Here is a 20,787-nt window from a genome sequence, read left to right on the forward strand (position 1 = left end):
TGACAGCAGCCAGCATTTACTTTGTAAATCTATCAGTGCTGTCGGCTCAGCTGAACAGCAGAACCGATCCCTGCTTTGGAGACTGGGAACTGAGTTGTGGAGTTCACCCTTTCATTTTCTTTTTACCATGGGTAAATCTCTGCCCTTCATTTCAAAATGTTGCTGCCCAGGGTCTGTCTCTGTCATATGCTCTGGCCTCCATCCTCTTTCTAAGGGCAGCCTGTCACTGGTTTTAGTAGAAGCACTTGCTTTATTGAAGACCTTTGGAAGACTATGACTTTGGTAACAGGAAATAAATAGCTATCAACCAATTTTGCATTCAATTAAAAACTGTTATTAACACTAAAGTATGCTGAGGAAGTTCTGCAAAGGTTCTTCATGTTTTAGAGTTAGTCATTTTTCAAGTTAATGAAGAGGTCCACAGTTTGATCTGATTAAAAATTAAAATACTTGAAAATCCCAGAGCTTTTTAAATATCATCAGTACTGTTGTCTGGAGGACTGCCATGCAGCACCACCACGCATCACCCACTGCATGCCTCCACTGAGCTGCTGCCCGTGGTCCCAGGCCATGTAGCAGTCCCACGTGCAGAGCCCTGGACATCAAGGATGGACATGCAACGTCAGACTCGACTTTCTTCCTCTTCCACTGCCCGGTGAAGGCCTGGAATGAACTTCAAAATATTCTTTCGGACACTGGGTCTCCTGCTTTTCCTCGGGAGGGTCCCAAAAGTACTGGTGCAGCTGCTGCCCTCCCAGAGGGGAGACATGGACCCGCTGCTGGCCAGGCTGATACTGCGGATCCTCCTCAGTGACGACCTCCCAGGAGCACCATCTCCGTCCTTGGGGAAGAAGCAGTCATCATCCACGCTCGACTGGCGGCTCAGACTCTCTGCAGCTGAATCCTCAAAGGCGCAGCTTTGGTAGAAGCTGTCCTCGCTGTCCACAGTCATCGAGCTCAGCCGGCTGCGGGAGCTGCTCTCACTGGAGAAGCGAGGCTTCACTGGAAAGAGGTGTCCTACCGAGCTGCCGCCACTGAGCAAGCTGGCCTCTTCCAGCTCCAGTGCACCCGGCAGTGCATTGTCATTCACCTCCCCTGAAAGCAGAAGCCAAAGAGGAGCATTATTTACTGATGTCTGCTCAGTGCTGGAGAGCAGGATGCCTGTGCCTTAGTGGTGCAGGGAAATGTCATGCCCAGCATCTCAGTGCAGGGAGCAGCCCCTTTGCCTCGAGGGAAGCTATTTCCCAGCTGTGGGTTGCTCTCTGCCCCTGCCATCCCCCACATGCAGAATCAAAGCCACTCTCTAGACAGCCCATAAAAAACACAAGCAAAAAAACCTTTCCCCTGATAAGTCCAAATAAGAATGGATAAAATATTTACATCCTAGAACTCTTGTGAAAGAGCCTTTGGTCAGCATTAGTCAAGCAACATCCAAATTTATCACTCCCAGAAAAAAGCTTTCCCAGGGGCAGCCCCATGTCTTCATTTGCAGGGGAAAAAGAAAGCAAATGAAAATCAGATTAAAGAATTGCTTTTTACAGATGAGACACTGTTTCCACAGAAGAACTCAGCAGCACTGTGGTTTTCTTCCCGGAAACAAGGACGTACCGTGCAGCAAGCGTTGTTCCTGTAAGAGCAGAGAGCGCAACTCCACCCATTTCTGCTGCAGACTTTGCTGTGGAGAGGAAGAGGGCTCTGTCATTCATACACGTTTGCACAAGCATAAAGCACTTGTAAAGAAAAGGATTTAGAAAGTACAGGTGCTACAGGCAGCACTTGTATGTCCATTTTTTTACAGAGATAATTTTCCTGGAGTTCAGCAAATTTCCCCACAGTCCACTCATATTCTGGGTGCTCAGTGAGGTGCTGTAGACATCTGATTTGAAAAGAAGCAGCCTGAAATCTGTAGAGCGTACTGCTTGCCTTCAGCCAGCACAGGACAGGCCCTGCAGCCCACCCTCCTCTAGCCCTCCGCAGCTCTGGAACCCACCAGCCGTGAATGGGCACCTTGCTCCTCGTTCCTGTATCCTGCAGCTCAGCATGGGGATGGCACAACTAACCATCCCAACCTTGTGTTAGGGTAACACCACCCTGTGTATGGCCAACCTAATGCCATCCAACACAGCAACATTTTTCTTTCCCTCATTGCAGATCAACTTTTGATGTAAAAACAAATTATTGAATAGTTAAAGAAATTACAACAAATCAACTGATGAGCCTCTGCCTGGAGGCAGTCGCAGAGGTACTTCCCCAATAATCTGCCTGAACCTGCTGCACCTTAGACATTCAGCCAGACAGGCTGCCAAATCACACACTTGTACACCCAAACTAACCAGACCTGCATGGGCAATCCTGTCAGCACAGTCACTTTTTTTCCATCACTTTGGAAAAATCAAACACAATGAAAACCCCAGCGCAGCCGCAGGGTGGTGATGTACTGGGATGACCTGTGGGCAAGCCTGCAAAACAGGAGCAGTGACCGCTTTTGAGGAGAACTAGTCCAAGGTCTGCTCTTACAATCCCTACACAATGTTGAATACAGTAGGTTTTAGAAGTTTATCATTCAAAGAGACCTAGGAAATTGCATGTAAGAGATGCTTGTGCAACTGCACGTCCAAGCCTGTGGTGATGCCTTGTACTCACAGGCACATTGCCATCTCACTGCGGTTACAGGGGTTGGCAACAACCCGGCACACCCTTCAGTAAGGCACTAGAGACAGTTATAAACAGAATTAGATTCTTTCCACTGCAGCACACCGTTCTAAGAGCGCAGGGTCAGGCTCACACCCTATTTTACTCCGTAGCAACACTTGTTGCAGAGGTTTGGCATTTCTGGGAAACAGATGTTTTGTAAAAGTTCTCTCTTGAAATACAACCATTCACAGCACGTTTTGAAATTTTGGCTTTATGACTTCCCTGTAAAGGTATGGGGAGGAATGGCCCATTTCTGGTGACTTTACTGGTTACTTCGTTCAGATTTACAAGGGACCAGACTTAACGACTTGCCGTGGAGTACTGACCATGGCCAGGTTGGAAGCATCCTGCTGCTGTGTTCTCATTAGCACAGTGATGAGTGCTCTGGCTCTGGGTCCTTTCTTGCCATGTCTGGACTAGCCATCCAGGTGGTCAGTCCCAGCATCTCCAAACACCTCCCAGCTCCAGGGATGTGGTCACACAGAGTTCCACGCAAGGCCAGCATGGCGCCTGCCCTAACACCAGCCTCCCAACACCTCCCACCTCACCAGACACACTGGACATGCAGGGGTTTGTCCCAGCCCCATAGGGAGCACCAGAGCTGCCTCTAAGCTCAGCTCTCCCAGCTGCTCACGCCAGCCAAGAGCCCAGAGCCCCCCACCACCCACTGGTCAGTTTTACCTCCTTCAGAGAGAAAATAACAGCTGTCTGCCAGGGAGCAATGCCTAAAAGCATTGTAGCCATTTCCAAAAGCATCCTCCATAGTGCCCATCAGTTTAACAAACCTTGGAGGGGAAACTGAGCTCATTGAGGTCTCACCCTGATCTCCTCACACCTGCCCATCATCTGGGCTGAAGTGATGATGACCAAGATATTGTCTGGACAGCCAGACACTGCCCTCGGCATCCATCAGCCACAGACCAGTGAAGGTTGAGAAGAATCCATCCTTTCCTCACCCCCCAACCCCCACAGCTAACGTTTGCTCATCTGCAGCATCAGTGTCATGCAGCAAATTACAACACCCGGTGCTGTGCTGTTATAAATGCAGTGCAAACCAATTAAATAAACAATTAAATAAACATTGTTTTAAACATGATAAATGCTAAATGTGAAATTGCCCCCATGGCAGGACTTACATTTTATAGACAATGGCACACACGACAAACTGTCCCTGCTGCTCAGCTCTGGCAAGCCTAACCCATTTGGCATGAGGCTTATTCTAGCCAGATTAATTTTTAATGAACTTTTTAAAGTACCATACTCCTGTGGGCAGAGTTTGGCATAGAGTCGCCATAAGGAAAAATCCCCCACTCAGGTCAACCAAGTCCCAACTTTGGAAAGCCCTCGGCCCCTGCACTGCTGTGGCTGCAGTGGGGTGAGCAGAGAGGCATGCTGGGTCACTGGAACCCCAAAACCTATTGTTAGCCTGGCTGTCTCAGACCCAGCTGGGAGAATAGAAGTTCTACAAGTCAGAGGTGCCATCAGCATGCTGTCCCTGAAGAGCCTGGACTCTGCTTGGGAAAGCCTGCCTTCCCTTTCTGCTAAGTACAGAGGATATTAAAATACGCTGTTCTGTTCTTACAGAGGAGGCTTGCCTACCAGCTGGGCACAGAGAGAAATGGAAATATTTAGAGAGCTACAGAAATCATTGTGAGGGAAATTATTACCAAAAAAAATATACAGAAAATACTATAGGGACTGTGGCTTGGGGTGCTGGTGACAGTGGACACATGGGTTTCTGTCCCCTGCCACGACATCTAGCCCCATGGACCTACCTCCATTAGCAGTGAAACACAACAGGCCTCTGCATTCAACAACAGATTAACTAATTAATTACATTACCTTCAGTAGCTGCAGCTTGGTCTCGAGCTCCATCTTCCGCACAAACATGGCCCCATTGACAGTCTCTAACCTGTGAAGAACAGGCAATGTTGGCACTGAAATGGAGAGGAGCATTGAGCGCTTCCAGGCCATGTGCCACAGTGCACTGCAGAGCATGGGGCCACGGAGTGCTCAGGAGGCAGCTGCATGTGGGGACAGGGAGCACACCACATGCTGAACCCTCTCCTCTGTGGCTGTCTTCAGCCTTCACACGCAACAAGAGTGTGGCTCTGCACAAACAGACTCACAGCCTCTGACACAGCACAGGACTGCAGGGGGGCATGAGAAGCTTTCTTGCCTTCCAGTTGAAGAGTCTTTTAAGCTAAAAAGCATTTGAAGGAGAGATGTTTACCTTAAATAGTTCCCTGAAGACTTTATTAAGTCCACTATCTGCTTGTGACTATAGCCATCAGTGTTCACACCATTGATACTGGCAAGGATATCACCTGTTAGAGATACACAGAAGCCAAAATTAGCACGTGCATGCCTTCCACATGCTCTACAACAAAAGTAAGTGGGAGGGAAGCAAGGTAAGGCCACCACAGAAGGAAAACAACATGAATAGTTACCAGTTTGAAGGCCAGAAAGATAGGCAGGACTTTCTTCCTGAATTTTGCAGACACAAGTGCATACCTCCGGGGAGTAATCATTTTGGTTTGGAAATCTTATAGTCTGTTAATACCAAAGTGACAGAGTTACCAATATAAAAAACATGAAAACAATTTAAAAATCAATATTCTTTTTTACACATTTTTAAAATGAGAAGCCTGTGTTGAGCAGGGTGTATTATCATGCAAGTGCAGAGAGCAGAATGTTATAACCTAACAATTAGAAATTGCATTCTTATGATAGAGAACAGCAGACACCTGAAAGATACCCGTAAGGTGACTTTGCAAAAAAAACCAACAAACTTTTAAAGCAAGTTGGTTATTCAATATCAAAACTCAGTAACTTCAGTCAAGAATATCTGTTAGCATGGATGCAGATTGCTTTCTGAAAGGATATTTCATGTTCTCAGCCTCAGCATGGCAGGATGCGACTTCGGTTTTCAAGTGATCAACTCCTACTCATTGTGACTGCTGCATGAAGCCAGCTGGTGCTTCCAGATAGATCTATTCACAATAGGGGAACTGAAAAGCAGGAGAAGTTGAACCTACTTTTGCTCTTTTGGCCTCTTAAACTCATTATCCACATCACCACACCCTCTCAAAAGTGCTTTTTATTATTGACTTATACATTTAAATATACATTAAGTAATCCTAACTATAAATCCATCTTGTGATTATCAGTGCTGACGTATTTAAAAAAATGCAAAACTAGGTGACACAACCTGACCAGATCTTGCAATGACAGGAAATGTCGTCTTGGTTACATGCAAATATCAGTATTTAGCCGTATCTTCTTACCAAAATTGAAGAGTGAAGCTGAACTTCCTGAAAACCTGACAGCCACATCTAACCCCAATATAAGAAGTCATGTTAGATTCCCAAATTTCTCAATCAGTGTGGAACAAATAGGGATGAAGGCTGTCTGAGTTCAGAGCTTATCTGGCCAAATCACACCATCACAGTAATATCAGCCCTTGGACCAATAATAAAACTTTTGGATAAATTAAGAACACCAAGTCAAACATGAGTGTCTTGGAGGACGTGCAGCTGCAGGTCACGTTCACCTACCAGCCTGAAAGATTGGGCCAGCTTGAGCGATACGAGGGGACGAGCAGGGTGAGATTCATCACACCTAACTGGAGCTTCTAGACAGAGGCGTCAGGATGTCCCCACAAGAGCTGGAGAGGTGGGCATCTCTGGGGTGTTACTGATGGCGCCAAAAGAAGCACTCCAGGAGACTGGACTTCCCTTCCACGTACCTTCTCGTCTTGGACTGCAGAAGCTGTCTGGGCTGTGGTTTTGGAGGGCACACCTAGCTTTTAAATGGTTGCAGTGGAGGGGAGAGACCAGCTACCAGAGTGTCTGCTCTGCAAGCACTTTGGGTGTTTTGGGAGCTGCACCCAGGCTCTGATCCACAAGTGGGAAGTAGAAGAAGTGATAACATGCAAGAAATTCTGGCATTTGGCCATCACTGCAGTTCTCATGAGCTCCCTGCAGATGGTAGACCTAAAGTTTCACATCATCTTATTGTGGTTTGCCTAATTTTAACTTGTAGTAATGAAATTACAGCCTCTAAATAATGGGTAATCCTTAGTATCAGACAAATGCTGCCTTTCCATAGCCTGGACTTTCTAGAGAACTGCTCAGGCTGAATGTTCAGGAAGAAAATGTGCCAAGAACAATTATTTTTAATCAGAATGTCACATATAATGAAAATCTGCCCTGACAATTTATACAAAAGCCCACTAATTGACTCAATTATCCTCCCTTCTGAAAGCTCTCCACTGTTCACGAGCTGAACACTTACCCACTCATTAGTCACAGAAACAAATCTGAAAAAGTTCAGCTTTTCCTAATACACTAATTTCACTGAAAATATTGTTTTCTCTTTGCGCACAGATACAGGCAAGCACTCTGAAGATGCCCTGCTGCCACGGTGATTGAAACATGGGGATGACATGGGAGGTTCTCTCAAAACATGCTCCCACCTGCAGGTCCTGCTGGTAGGCAGAGCTCTGTGGCAATGCCACAACCCGCTGCTCCCAAAACTTCATCGTTTTATTCCTGAGGTTATCTTTTATTCATAACCAGGATTTTATCAGGTTTACTGTTCTGAGAGTTACCTTTCTCAAAAATCTACAGAACAAAAATCTCCCATTAGCAGTGCTCCTGATAAGATTATGGTTTTTCCTATGTAATGATTTGTTGACTTCTACATCTAACAGAATTCCTTCCTATATGGTTTAGCACTCAAAAACTCATGCTTAGCAGTTATTTATTAAAAAACATATCAATAGTATACATCTACTTTGAAAATATGTATGTCTATATACCTTAAAGGAGGTAGTAAAAAGCTACTAGAAGGTATTTTTCTGAGAGAGAGGTTTTTGGATGTCTCTTTATGTTAAAATAGTCTCATATACAATTCTTCTAAAAATACTCATTTATGGAAGTACGAATTCATTGCCATTGTCTCATATTTGGATTTGGATGAGATTTCTCCTGCATTCAACACTCTGACCTGTGAGCAGGCCAGAAATTTTCATCTGTGACCTTTGCTGTGAAAAAAAAAACAAACCAAACTTGGAAATGCATCCTAGTTCTGTATTACTGCTGTAAGCTCTTCAGAGTTCGTGAGGAACTGGCAGATACCTTTCTCTGCTTTATGCTGTCTTAACCTAATTTTGAGGATGTGACACTTGAGAGCTTGCAGCATATTTTATTTTTAAATGAATCAGCTTATCATTTAAGCCTTACCTGGATTTCAAACCCAAATGCCTCTTTATCTTCTTTCAATATAGCAACAAGGTGTCTGTAAGAAGAATGCACAGAACTCCAAATGAATGCTAGGTTGCCACTTCATGCACTCTGTATTTCCAACCAAAACATCGTTGCCCACCCTTGTGCTAGCAGGGTATCATGACGCCTTTCTTCAGATGTTGCAGTGGTTGTGCTTGCTCTTTCCTTACTCAAACTAAATGTTAACAGTTTGACTTGCACATCCCAGGTGTTGGGTACCACTCTTTGCCCTTTACCCTTATCCCACTAGGGCAGCTAAATAGGAAGATTCCCAAAACACACATTTCATGTGGAATAAGTAAATAACAATGATTATAGAGGAATATTGTCATACCTTTGTGGCCTGGAGGAGTCATCCAAGGAGCTGGATCTGGCTAAGGCAAGCTGTAATCAGAAATGGGAACAAAAAATGGTCAGTAGGCTCATGGTTCTTTGAGGCACATGGCTAAAATCAGTAGTTTAGAAGAAAACTAAAACTAGCTGCGGGCTTCTCACCCCCAGTTTGTACCAACGCAGCCTCCACCTCAGTGAAATGAGAACTTAAACTTTGAGATAGGGAGTAAAAGCAGCACGGTCCAGGATTCAAGACAGCTTCTCATCATGTTCAAAGCCACCTGTTAGATGCTGATGGCAAGCTCAGCCGGGCACAGCAGAGATCCAACAGCCAACAGCGATGACCTCCGGGTGCACAAACCTTGGAAAAAGGTGCTCCCTCCTGCCCAAGAAGACTTTCTTCACCCTAGCATTCCTTTCCAAGTGAGTTAGAGAACAATTTCAAGCCATAACTGGTCTGATATAAATGCCTATGGAGGATGTTTAACTAACATTGCTGTAAGATGAAGTATCAACTGCAACACATTCTGATGTGAAGGATTGCATTAACTGGCATGAGGAAGATGAAGGAATTCATGTTTTTTTTTATTATGTTGGAAATTAAGCCCTGAAAAACAGGCTATAGCTCAGCTTTTCTTATTTTCCTGAACTTTTTAAATATAAAATTTAGTATTTCCAAAAATAAAGCCAAAACAAAACCAACATGGGTACTCTTAGTAAATCAGAATATTGTTTCAGTTGTTCACCTCCAGAAAACATCTGGGCATCCTCACTGGCAGATGGTAATGCAGTACCTGTTCCAACTTTATTAGAAAACCTCCCACTAGCTACCCAATCTTCCCTGCAATAAGTTAAAATTGACAGCTGCCCTACCACCAGCCAATATAAAACAAAGAAACACAAGGCTTTTCTTGTGCAGTGGTGATAATTTCAGGTTGAATCTGACACCAAAAATGCTTGGAGCAGAAAACTCTTCCCCAGAGTGCTGTAGATGCAATTTCTGAGGATTCCAGAATTGGGGAAGCCAAGAGGTTTAACCACTCAAGAAAACCCCTGCATCCAGCTGGGCATCAGAGATGGACATTCGACTGGTTCTAGCAATGTCAACAATGCTCTTGTCTTATTTTGCACACTTAAAAAACAAACAAACAAAACAATCAGGAAGAAAAATAAAGAAAAAAAAACAACCAACCCAAAACACACTATATAGCAACCCTGTGTTTTCAAATAACAGAAGGAATATTCCTTCTTCACAATTCACCTTGTTATACTGCAGTGCACCACACAGAGTAAGGGGTCAGCCAGCTCCGCAGCATGGCTTGTGGCCACCCTGTGCCATGGGCTGCTCCCTCCTCAGGGTTGCACAGGCACCCTTGCTCTTGGGGAAGGCTGATGGGCACACAGCGCCAGAGCATCTTTCCAACAATGGGAGCCCTGCAAAAAGCTGAAATGGGTGAGGCTCCAAGATTCTGGAAAGCAGGGATTGCCATCATTCCCATTACTGCTATAACTATTATCTCTAAAGTGCCCAAATCATATCTCTATTATACTAAGACCTCAGCTTTCTTTTATACCTTCCCACTAAAAATCTGTGGGCATTTATAAACTTATCGCTTGTCAGAAAAGGTAGAAAGCACACATAAATTAAGGTATCTGCAGGCAATTTTCTCTGCAGTTTCTTGTGGCAGTTGCACAGCGTTTCTGAGTCAACTGATGCATGGTCATGGCAACAAGTACCTAGGATCCCTGTTTCAAGCGAGGTAGACCTGTGCTTGAAGAGTTCTCTGGAGAAAGTGAGGATCAGTGTTAAACATTGATTTTTCCCATAAAAATGAAACACAAATAAGGAATTACATTATCCCTGAAATGACTGTAGTCTATACAGCTGCACATCTTGGGCTTCAGCAGTATAAAATGATACCACAGCATGACCACCTATAGAAACATACGTTTACTTGTTGAAAGAAAAGGAGAGGAGGGAGAGACCACGTGTAATATAAACTGCACACCAGGTGAAACAGCTAATGGCAGGCCAGTGAGCATTAGGTACATATGGTCTGTTCAGACCAGTTGTTGGGCCTGATGCCCGTGTTGTAAGTCATCTTTAACAAACACAGCAGTGTCACAGCCATTACTGCCAGCTTCCCCTTGCACCAGCAGCAATCGCTGCACAAAGGGCTGCTCCTTCTCAGCTGTGGGAGCTGTATGCTACCCAGCAGTGGTGTTCCCAAGATTAATCTGGCTCTGGCTTTCTTTTATCTCCTCACACTTGTACAAAGAAAAGGATTGTGTTTCCTTTACTGAACAAAGCCTTAAGTGCACAGATATTATGTACCAGTTTTCTAATAGTACTTCCAGATTGCCATGTGTCTCAAACATTTCCTATTTAGGTTCTTTCATGCTAGACAAATAGACCAAAGATGGAATTGCTCGCCTGGCAATTTAGAGCAACAGCAAGAGAGAGTGTTGTGGAACTCCATTTGCAAACAGCAGAAATATACTGCTCTGGGGGAAAAGCCCAGATGCCAGAGACAGCCCAGCAAGTCCAACAGTTGTAGCAAAATACTCCAAAACCCAGATGGAAATAACTCAGGTGCTTTCTGTCAGCACTGCAGCACAAAGAGCAGTCTAGCCAGGCTGCTATACTGAAGTAAATGAAGTTTAAAGGAAATCCTGGACAGAAAGAGCCTATTTTGACTCACAGTACTGTTGTAAACAGAGAAGAAATACAGCCAGGGCAGATCTCAGCTGCAAAAGCATTACATGCACCCAAGCCCCTGCGAGCAGAACACTTCTTTGCTTGCTCCTCTCAAAAGCTTCCCACACAGCTGATGCTGAAAAGATTTTACTGCAATCCCCAAACCAGCTAGGCTAAAAGCATCTGATGGTGATCCTTCTAGCACCCTGACACCAGGAGCCACAGTGAACCTGAGCAGTCACTTGAGGAAACCGGGACGTTTCTGCTGGTACCTGCAGTCACAGGCAGAAAGCGGCTTTCCAGGCTGGAAGGAGCCACCAGCCTCCAAGTACATAGAAACAACCCCGTACCTGCTTGCGCCCGCGGGGCAGAGTCCCCACTATGTTGGCCAGGAGCTGGATCCTCCTGTTGTCCATTGGCAGAGCCTGCTCCCCCCCAGCAGGGTCAGCACTGAAACCTATGAAGTTGGCGTTATGGTTTTGCTGATTGAGCCACCTCAGAGCCATGTTAGTGGAAGATCATTTAAACCAGCATTGCTAAATGCTGCAGCGTGGCTGAGGAAACTAAAATACACTCACCCCTCCGTGATCAAAAAGTATAAGACCGGAAAGCCAGCCATGTGACTTGTGGTTTAGGTGCATGTTACATAAATCTCTTCTAGCAGATCACCAGGGCACTTGGTATGTGTTGTGCTCATAGAAGAGTTAAGAATTAAGCTTGGCAGTTAAAGAAATCTCCTTAATTTCTCCATTCTTGCGCACAATTCTCACCAAACAGCTTCTTCTCTCTGCAATGATTCATCCTTAAAGCACTACTCGCTTCAGACACTTGCCTGCATTCCAGTTGTTCATTCTCCCACTTGCTCGACGTAGCCTGCATTGCTCAAATTACCTTTGTGAAAGATGGGAAAATAATGCTTTCTTTGGATAATGGTGTTAGTGCATGACTTTCCAGCCACAGAGAGGAAAGCAAGAACTGAAAGTCACAGACTGAGAGCAGGAGCTGAAAACTGCAGAGCAAGAGCAGAGCAATGTCTGCAGCTTGTGTTTTGGTAGGGAGCAATGGCTTACTCAACAAAGCAGTTTTGGGAGCAAACACCAAAGTAAGCACAGGGTCTGAAGAAATGAACATGAGGAGCTACCACAGAAGAGCCATGGACAGGCACAGTGCCAGGGAGAGCCTTGCCTAAATATCATCCTTGCATCTTCCTTGGCTGGCCAGGGCTAGGGGAGGATGATGGGAGCTACAGGAAGGCAGCTGCACTGTGCCTGCCCAGCGCATGCACTGAGGCCATCCGGGCGGGCAGGTGGGGTGGTCACAATTACCAGTGACACCCCAGGGACCCTCTCATGCACACCCCCTTGGCAGGCTATGCCAGCAGCCAGGGAGCTGAGCCGTCCGTCCCCCTGGAGCAGAACGATCCCAACCGGGATCTTGCTCTGGTCTGCACAGGCTAGAGCATGGACTGACACACGTGGCAAGCTGTTGCTCTAAAATCAAGTTTTCTGACAGGGGTTCTTCTCTTCCAAAGGATTTTGTCCCAGCAGCAAACTCATTTAGGAGGTTTTGTCACGCTGAGGATTTTTTGTTGGGTTGTTTTTTCATTCCAGTTATCATCTGACCTGTTGCTCACCAGAGCCTTGTGCCCCTGGCCAGCCAGCATTGCCTGCTGCCAGTGGCCAGGAGCAGCCACTGAGAGAGGCTGGACATCCTGATGGGACTCATCTGAAACACACTGACGTTTTTTGCTGAGTCAGCTGGACAAACACTGAGGACTAACTCTACAAAGGAACCAGAGCTTTTCCACAACTAACCTTAGCTGGCATTTGAACCTTCGCAAGGGAAAAGCATGGCTATTGCTGCCAAAATAGAGAAGTAGTAAAAATGTACAAGTTACATTCCTTTTTCTCAGTAGAGACTTTTTATGCATCTTCATGAAGTATTGCTACACTCAGTAGTAGGAGACCCACCTCCCAGAGAGAGAGGTGCTCCATGGGGAGAGGGCAGTTCAGTTTTGTCTCTGCTAACCTTGTGGAATGCCAGTGCAGCCTGTTGTAAGCTGTCACAACAGATTAATTCAGAGGTGATTCACATGCCTTTTATAGTGCTCTGCCCCTACAAGTAGTGATGGAGGAGGTGCAGGGATGGGTGTCCATCTGTGACCAAGAGAGCTCACCCACAGAAAAGATAACAGCTTTTATGTAAGGGACTGTGAAAAGCAGAACAAGTTTGTAAAATTAGTATAATTTTAAAAAAGAAACCCGTGTCTTCTCTTATGCTGGAAACAAGTCTGGTTTTGGACTGCAAAGCACTATAGATCACATCACAATCTTGGCAGAAACTCAGAGTAAGTAAAACAATGAACACAGGGGGATGGGACATTCAACTAAAAGGTAAGTAAAATTTAACTCCCATGAGTTATATAACACAGGAGGTTTTTGTTTGCTTTTTTTTGCACAGCTGATTTTAATCATATTTCTGACTCACTAAGTTTATTTTCTTACTACTACTTACCCAGCCCTTACTGCGTCACCTCACTAGGGAGGAGCTGCCTTCCCTCTCGCTCCTTGCACCACTGGTCAGCACACGTCCCATGACGGCACCCACACAGGAGAGCCACCAGCTACTCCTTCCACAGAAGCAGGATCCGCATCTATCCCCACATCCTTCTAGCTGCTCTGCCATGCCCAAAAGGACAGAATGTTTCACACACATTTCAAAGTGCTTGGACTGTTTTCTTGGTAAAGATCTCCCTCACCTTTTTTTTTTTTTTTTTTTAATCTTGTGATACCTCATCTTGCCATCAAACAAAATTCCCAGTAATTTTAGAAGCAAAGTGAAATATTCTATAAGAATGATAGCTATGTGCTATTGAAAAATACCGTATCACTTTAGAAATGGTCAGAGCTGGAGATCAGATCTGAAATGACTTGGCAAAGGCACAGAGTCACTCACATCCCCAGCAGAGATGCCTCATCTGTCTGCTCATTGGAGTATGGCACCTTGACCAGTCAGTCCTGCCTTGGCACGACTTGCAAGTCCTGGGGGTTAGAAAAAATAGCACACTCCTCCCTGTGCAGGACGGGGGTGCACGGCCTCCCAGGAAAGCTGAGCTCTGAGCTGAAACCTGTCCCTTGAGACCATCCCACCACCATCCCTGTCCTGGTTTCAGCTGTAACAGTTATTTTTCAATGAGAATTAAAGAACTTGTGCTACATTGCTATCATCTCACAAAAGATTTTAAGGAAAAACAAAATCACAAATTTTCAAGAAAAAGGAATTTTTGCAGAATTGGTTTCCACCAGTCACCACCAGTGATTGCTGAAGACCCTGTCTAGGTGCTGGGGACACCAACTGCTAGCCATCCAAAGCAGCCAAAGAACAGACCTTGATGTCTCCTGCAGCCTGCTAGACTGCCCTTTGCCTCCCTCCTGTGTGGGCTTTTTCAGCTGAATGTGTGCATGTATGCTGGCTTTAGAAGTGGGGTTTTCTGCCAACCCAGAAAGAAAGGCTGCTGGCAGACCAGCACTTCTGCTTCCTGACACCCAACTTGTAGCCTGACGAATGCCAGATAAAACCCCCATTTTGCAGGAGGTATTGGTGATACAGCAGACAGGAAAACAGTATCTTCCTCTTTTGAAGAAATACTGGCAATGCTTTGGGATAAGTAATGAAAAGTGGGTTGGATTTGTTCTTATTCCATAGCAGTCCTGATGCCTTGACACAGATGATTTCTAACTCCCTCAAGCCTTTGCACATGTTTGAGCGTTTATGTGAAGGATGTTGCCTACCTGTGCCTTCCCAGGGATCTTGAGGAGCTTTGTTTCTTTCTTCAGACAAAGGCTGGGTTAACCTGTTTAAAATATGGCCATTGGAACATTTTTATATTTGGCAGGTATCTGCAATTAAAAAAAAAAAAAAAAGAAATATATTCTAAGCCAAGGTCAAATCATTTCAATCTGCGGGTGCTATTGGCATCATTGAAGTTCATGTTTCTCCCTCATGCTCTGCCCTTCTGGTGCTCAGGAAAGCATTTGCTGGAGCAGAGGAACTCCTAATGCCAAGAAAATGTTGTCATGGGGCTTACCCTGCTCCAGGGGATCCGCTCATTACCCTGCATTCCTGAAGTGTTGGTACATTCCCATCTTAAATACTCATCCCTCAAAACCTCAGCATCTTGCAACAGAGGAACACCCTGTCCGAAAATACCTGATCCACATAGCTGGAGGGTTTATGGCTGACATGGATAAGGCCCTGCGGTCCCTGTCCCTCTCCTGACAGACAGACGGGAACAGATGTATGTTGCATGTCACAGCAGCACCCCAGGGATGGTTTGACATATCTGTCCTTTGCCTCTGAGATGAAGAATGAATGTCTGGACAGATCAACGGGGAACCCCTCTGGGTTAAGGGAGCGGCACTGACCCTTCTCACAGTTTATATATCTCACTTGCCTTCACCATGGTACTTGTTCGGGGGATAAAAAAAAGAGTTAAAAAAGTAATGCACAACAGGGAGAAAACTCTCCTTTTTCCTGAGAGCAGGAAGCTGTGCCTCAGGGGTGGCGTCCGCTTACTTGCTAAAGCATGCTGTGTAATGCGGTGATGGTGGTGACTCAAAGCCTCTTCCCCTTTTCCTGCCCACAATGACCCTGCTAAGTGCCTTTGAAAACAAACAAAATGCATTTCAGTTCCTCAGTCAACCCTCGTTTACTTTGCTGAAACCGAGTGACTCATCTCCAGCCAAGCTGAGAGGAGAAACAATCTCCCATCAGAGCAAAACGTGGGACCTTAGAGGCTCTTCAGACAAGTCAGCTCAGTGCTGAACTCCCAATCAAATTATACACAATGACATACAGGTGCCAGGCAGCACTGCCGCTAATGTCAGTCTTGCACATTAGACCTCTCTAACGCGCTGTTACTGTTGACAGATTAGCAATATGGTGCTATGAGCGTACCATCTTTTCACTCCTCAGATCTCCTCCAGTGTGCCCATGGTGCTGATGCATTCTGGGCAGACACAAACTCAGGAAAGGCTGATGAAGAAGGGAAGAGTAGAGAAAACATATTGCCAGGGCTCTCGTTTCCTCCTACCTGTTTCTGTGGCATGAAAGCAGAAAATCCTCATCTTGAATCCTCAGACCCCAGAGAGCTGCTTCTTTGCTCCTCCATGGGGATCTAGTCCTTGGTCAATCCGCACCTCTGCCCCTCCAGTCTCAGAGCTCCCAGGCTCTTTACAGGCATCCCAGTTCCCAGAAGTATTTCCAGCATTGATGTCTGCAGAGGAACTCCCTGTCACACATCAGTGCAGACCCCAGCCTCTCCAGCACCTCCAGGAGCAGCACTGCTCAGTAACGGAGCTTGGGCACTGTAGGCTCTGCTCTTCCCCACCACCCTGCAATAGCTCCAAATCATGCTCTCAGCCCTGGATTCAGGGCACAGAACCCTCCTGAAGGACCACAACCCTGAGATACCTTTGGGATACTTCAAGTAGCTGCTGCTTGATAGCAACATTATCTGTCAAATCAAGCTTCTGCTTTCTCAGTGTTGCTACTTCCATAGGTTGGACTTGGCTTCCCAAGCACATTCAGTTTCTGCTCTAACCATTTTCCCTTCTCTTTATACAGCTTATGTGAACTACAAATTTCTAGCTGTTGTGAAAGGAAACCTAAACTGTCATGACACTAAGGGACTGGTTTTGCATTTAAATAATTGGATGGATGCCCACAGACTTAGAATTGATGAGCATTTAATGAAAAGAGAACTGGGTTCTTCAGTGATCTTGCTGAAAATTCAACCTGAGGATGTTCCTGCAAGTTGGTCTAATGTGAATAACTGCAGATCTTGTGATACAGACTCATAAGAGTGCAAAGCCCCTCTTTGAGACTGTGATGAAATCTGCCACATGGTTTGAAACAGTCTATATTTTTAGAATGAGGTTTTATATTGTTACACTTCAAAATGCAGACAAACCACGCAAGCTGCTTTAAGCAGCTAGTCCTTTGTACTACAAACTTTTCCACTTGATAAGTAACTGGTAAACCATGCGATGACTCAGAATAACGGTTTGAGTACTCAAATGAGTATCACCCCACAGGTCTCTCAGCATAGCTGATGATCTACCCCATGTACTTTTCTCTGCTTCCCTAACAATTTTTTCAGAATACCAAATTATGAACTGTGGGGCTGATTTTGAAGAAATCTTCAACCACAAGCCGCTTGCTGAGGGTTGGAACTGCCCTGAAACTTTAGATTGCTGACCTCTACATAGCCTGAGTTTCTGATTCTGTATTAGCTTTTCAAACATTCATGAAGTGTAAAATGGCAATCCCGAGCAATGATCTTGGTGACTCACAAGGAGGCACAAAAGTACAAAATGTAATCAGTTCTAAGTAATGTTAAGTTTGATGGCTTTGTAATGAAAATAACTGTGGTGCTTGAAGGTAATTGACACAGTTTCAGGCCCTCAGGACCTCAGTACAACAGGTGTGAGAAAAGCAGAATAGAAGGACAGGACCTGGGGATGGGGAGTACCTGGGACTAGCAGATGTCCAGGGTGGACACAGTTTAACTGATAAGTAGAGGCCAGGATGATCGCTATGTCTGTAAGCTTGTTGGGAAAAGTAAACGACCCTTAAAGACCACCACATTTTTGTATGCATGCCGCCGGAAACTTTTTGGAAAACGATGTAATATGCTCAGTGACCATATAAGGATGACCTCTATAGCAATTCGGGGACACACGTTAGGAGGAGCTATCCCCCGTGTCTCCCGGCGCCGCAATAAAGAATACCTGCTTGTCAACTTGAAACTCTGCTGGCAAGTTTGTTCCTGGAGTTTTCTCCGAATCAGTTTATAGCCAATAAATTGCCAGCACTTCTCATTTAACTTACCAGTGAAATCAGAATGGGGATTTTTGTAATGAATCAAACCTGAGAAGCAATACAGGAATACACCAGATAGACTCTTGTACAGCTTAGCAGCTCTACCCCCTCTCAGGAGCAGGTAGAGGGCACCCCGCTGCATGTATACACAATATATATAACTGCTTGTTTGTAATGGAAGATACTCAGACAACTGCAGTACCACTGAATTGTAGCATCCTATTTATACTGCTGTCTCCTGAAAAGATAATTTTCATCCGTGTCCATCTTCTTTGTTATTCAAAATAATCTCAAAAAGGCTTAAAATGAAGTAGACTTTAGTATTTCAAATGTTTAAATGAGTAGATTTCAGTATTACATTCTCACACACACTACAAAAACTCAGGTGAGTATCAATTTGATCTTAAATTTTCCCATAGTTTTGCTAGCATTGAGACACCAGTCAGAGCAAATCCCTCCTGCAATGTAGTTTTGTAAGTTATGGCTTCTCTCAGTCCAGCCCAGAGGAGAATGAAACAAATCACGTGAACTTTGTTTTACCCGAAGCCTGTTGCCGTTCTGCATCCTCACCAGCACTGTTAGAGAGGGTGAAGTTTTTACAATAAAATAATCATATAAAATAGTAAAATGATTATATTTGAGAAATTTATAAATCAATAGTGAGGCTTTGTATATTAGAAGACTTTGCCATTTTGTATCATAGTTACTCTGTAACTACATGATACAATGGTAGTCTTGGTAGCAAGAGATAACATAACTGCATATGGTGAGGGGAGTATAGGTGTATGTATTGTAAAACTCTACCCAAGCAGAACCTAAGTTTAAGATAGCCAAAAAGGGCATACCGGAAGCATCCTGGTGAAGATAAGAGAACGCTAACGTCCGGAAGACGATTGGGACCTGGCCAAGTAGAGGAAAGGTGAAAAGGACAACCTGAGGAAGACTTCTTACTTCATATGAGGAAGACTCCTTAATTCATCAGGGCGACCACCAGAGGGGGCGGCGCAAGCGCAGAAGAGGCTGATGTCGTAATAGATTGATGTAGCAATCTTTGATGCATATGTATTAGTCAATGATGCAATCTGTGTTCAATATGTATTAGTTACCAAATTTTTAGTGTATAAATTGCGAACGCGATGTGACAGGAGTAGGAACCAGATTTGGGTGCGTACCCCTGGTTCCCGGCGCCTCAATAAAGCACCTCATATAACCATTCCGGTGGTTATGTGTCAGTTCTTACGCTAACAGCACAACCCAGCACGGAGCGGGTTCATGGAGCTGTTTGCCCATGACCTGCTCCTGCAGAGGTTCCTTCATCCATGAGAGAGCCTGAAGTGTCAACATATCCAATTTTACCTCCTGGGATTTGTTCTCTGTTTCACTGGAAATAAATTTCCAGAGAGCAAAGATGGGCGCTCCTGCTAGGGCAGTGCTGTGAAACACAAGTGCTTCCCAGCAGGGAAGTTCAACCAGGGCAAGTGCAGGGTCCTACACTTGGGTCAGGGCAATCCCAGACATACCTACAGGCTGGACGGAGAAGAGATTCAGAGCAGCCCTGCGGAGAAGGACTTGGGGGTGTTGGTTGATGAGAAAATGAACATGAGCCGGCTTCAGTGTGTGCTTGCAGCCCAGAAAACCAACCGTATCCTGGGCTGCATCAAAAGGAGCGCGACAGCAGGTCGAATGAGGTGATCCTGCCCCTCTACTCTGCTCTCGTGAGACCTCACCTGGAGTATTGTGTGCAGTTCTGGTGTCCTAAACATAAAAAAGGACATGGAACTGTTGGAACAAGTCCAGAGGAGGGCCACGAGGATGATCAGGGGACTGGAGCACCTCCTGTATGAAGACAGGCTGAGAAAGTTGGGGCTGTTCAGCCTGGAGAAGAGAAGGCTGCGTGGAGACCTCATAGCAGCCTTCCAGTATCTGAAGGGGGCCTATAAGGATGCTGGGGAGGGACTCTTCATTAGGGACTGTAGTGGTAGGACAAGGGGTAACGGGTTCAAACTTATACAGGGGAAGTTTAGGTTAGATATAAGGAGGAAGTTTTGTCATGGTTTAAGCCCAGCCCTTAACTCAGAACCACGCACCCACTCACTCACTCCCTCCATTCTTCCCCCTGCCCTGCTTCCGAAGGTGCGGGGAGGAGAATCAGAAGAATGTAAATCCCATAGCTTGAGATAAGAACAGCCCATTGTACCATTTGCTTTTCCCAGAGGCTGGTGCATGATAAGGGATGTACATACTCAATGCCATCCTATTTGGCCCAAGTGTCTATAAGCTTATTCAGGAAATGAGTTCCATTGTCTGACTCAATTCTCTCTGGGGTGCCATGTCACCACAAGACTTGTTTCTGAAGGCTCAGGATAGTGTTCCAGTCAGTGGCGTGAAGCACAGCGTGTGTTTCCAGTCATCTGGTGATTGCTTCCACCGTGGTAAGCACATGGGAAGTGAGAGTGGTGAGGCACTGGAATGGGTTGCCCAGGGAAGTTGTGAATGCTCCATCCCTGGCAGTGTTCAAGGCCAGGTGGGACACACCCTTGGGTGACATGGTTTAGTGTGAGGTGTCCCTGCCCATAGCAGAGGGGTTGGAACTAGATGATCTTGAGGTCCTTTCCAACCCTAACTATTCTATGATTCTATAAAACACTGTCCTACCATCCAGACTGTTGCAGCCACAGGATGCATGGGCAATGACAAAGTGCAATTAAATTGATGCCAAATAACCAAGAGGTAATCAAACACTTGAGCAAGAGATTCTGCCTCTGCAGCATAATAATGCTCCAGCCTAATGACTGGAGACTACTGATTTTTGCTATTTTCTCTCCTTTTTTTGTTTTCTTTTATGAACTTCCTATACATAGCTTAGGCTGTCATAATCTCACACACTTTCTA

At 45.3% G+C, this 20,787-nt stretch overlaps 1 protein-coding gene across 1 annotated transcript; it reads right to left on the reverse strand.

Annotated features, from left to right (window-relative positions):
• Positions 1–230: 230 nt before the first annotated feature.
• On the reverse strand, positions 231–11,603 carry CYTIP (cytohesin 1 interacting protein). Its single transcript, XM_057415687.1, has 8 exons — positions 11,364–11,603; positions 8,317–8,366; positions 7,941–7,995; positions 5,145–5,247; positions 4,928–5,021; positions 4,537–4,606; positions 1,609–1,675; positions 231–1,095 (listed from the first exon to the last, which is right to left on the reverse strand). Exons 1-8 carry the CDS (start codon positions 11,517–11,519, stop codon positions 623–625), a joined length of 1,068 nt encoding a protein of 355 aa, XP_057271670.1. The 5' UTR covers positions 11,520–11,603; the 3' UTR covers positions 231–622.
• Positions 11,604–20,787: the final 9,184 nt, after the last annotated feature.

Source organism: Pezoporus wallicus, unplaced genomic scaffold (assembly GCF_028554395.1).
Source record: "Pezoporus wallicus isolate ANWC-B61680 ecotype Strahan unplaced genomic scaffold, APGP_CSIRO_Pwel_v1 contig_736, whole genome shotgun sequence".
NCBI classification, from domain to species: domain Eukaryota; kingdom Metazoa; phylum Chordata; class Aves; order Psittaciformes; family Psittacidae; genus Pezoporus; species Pezoporus wallicus.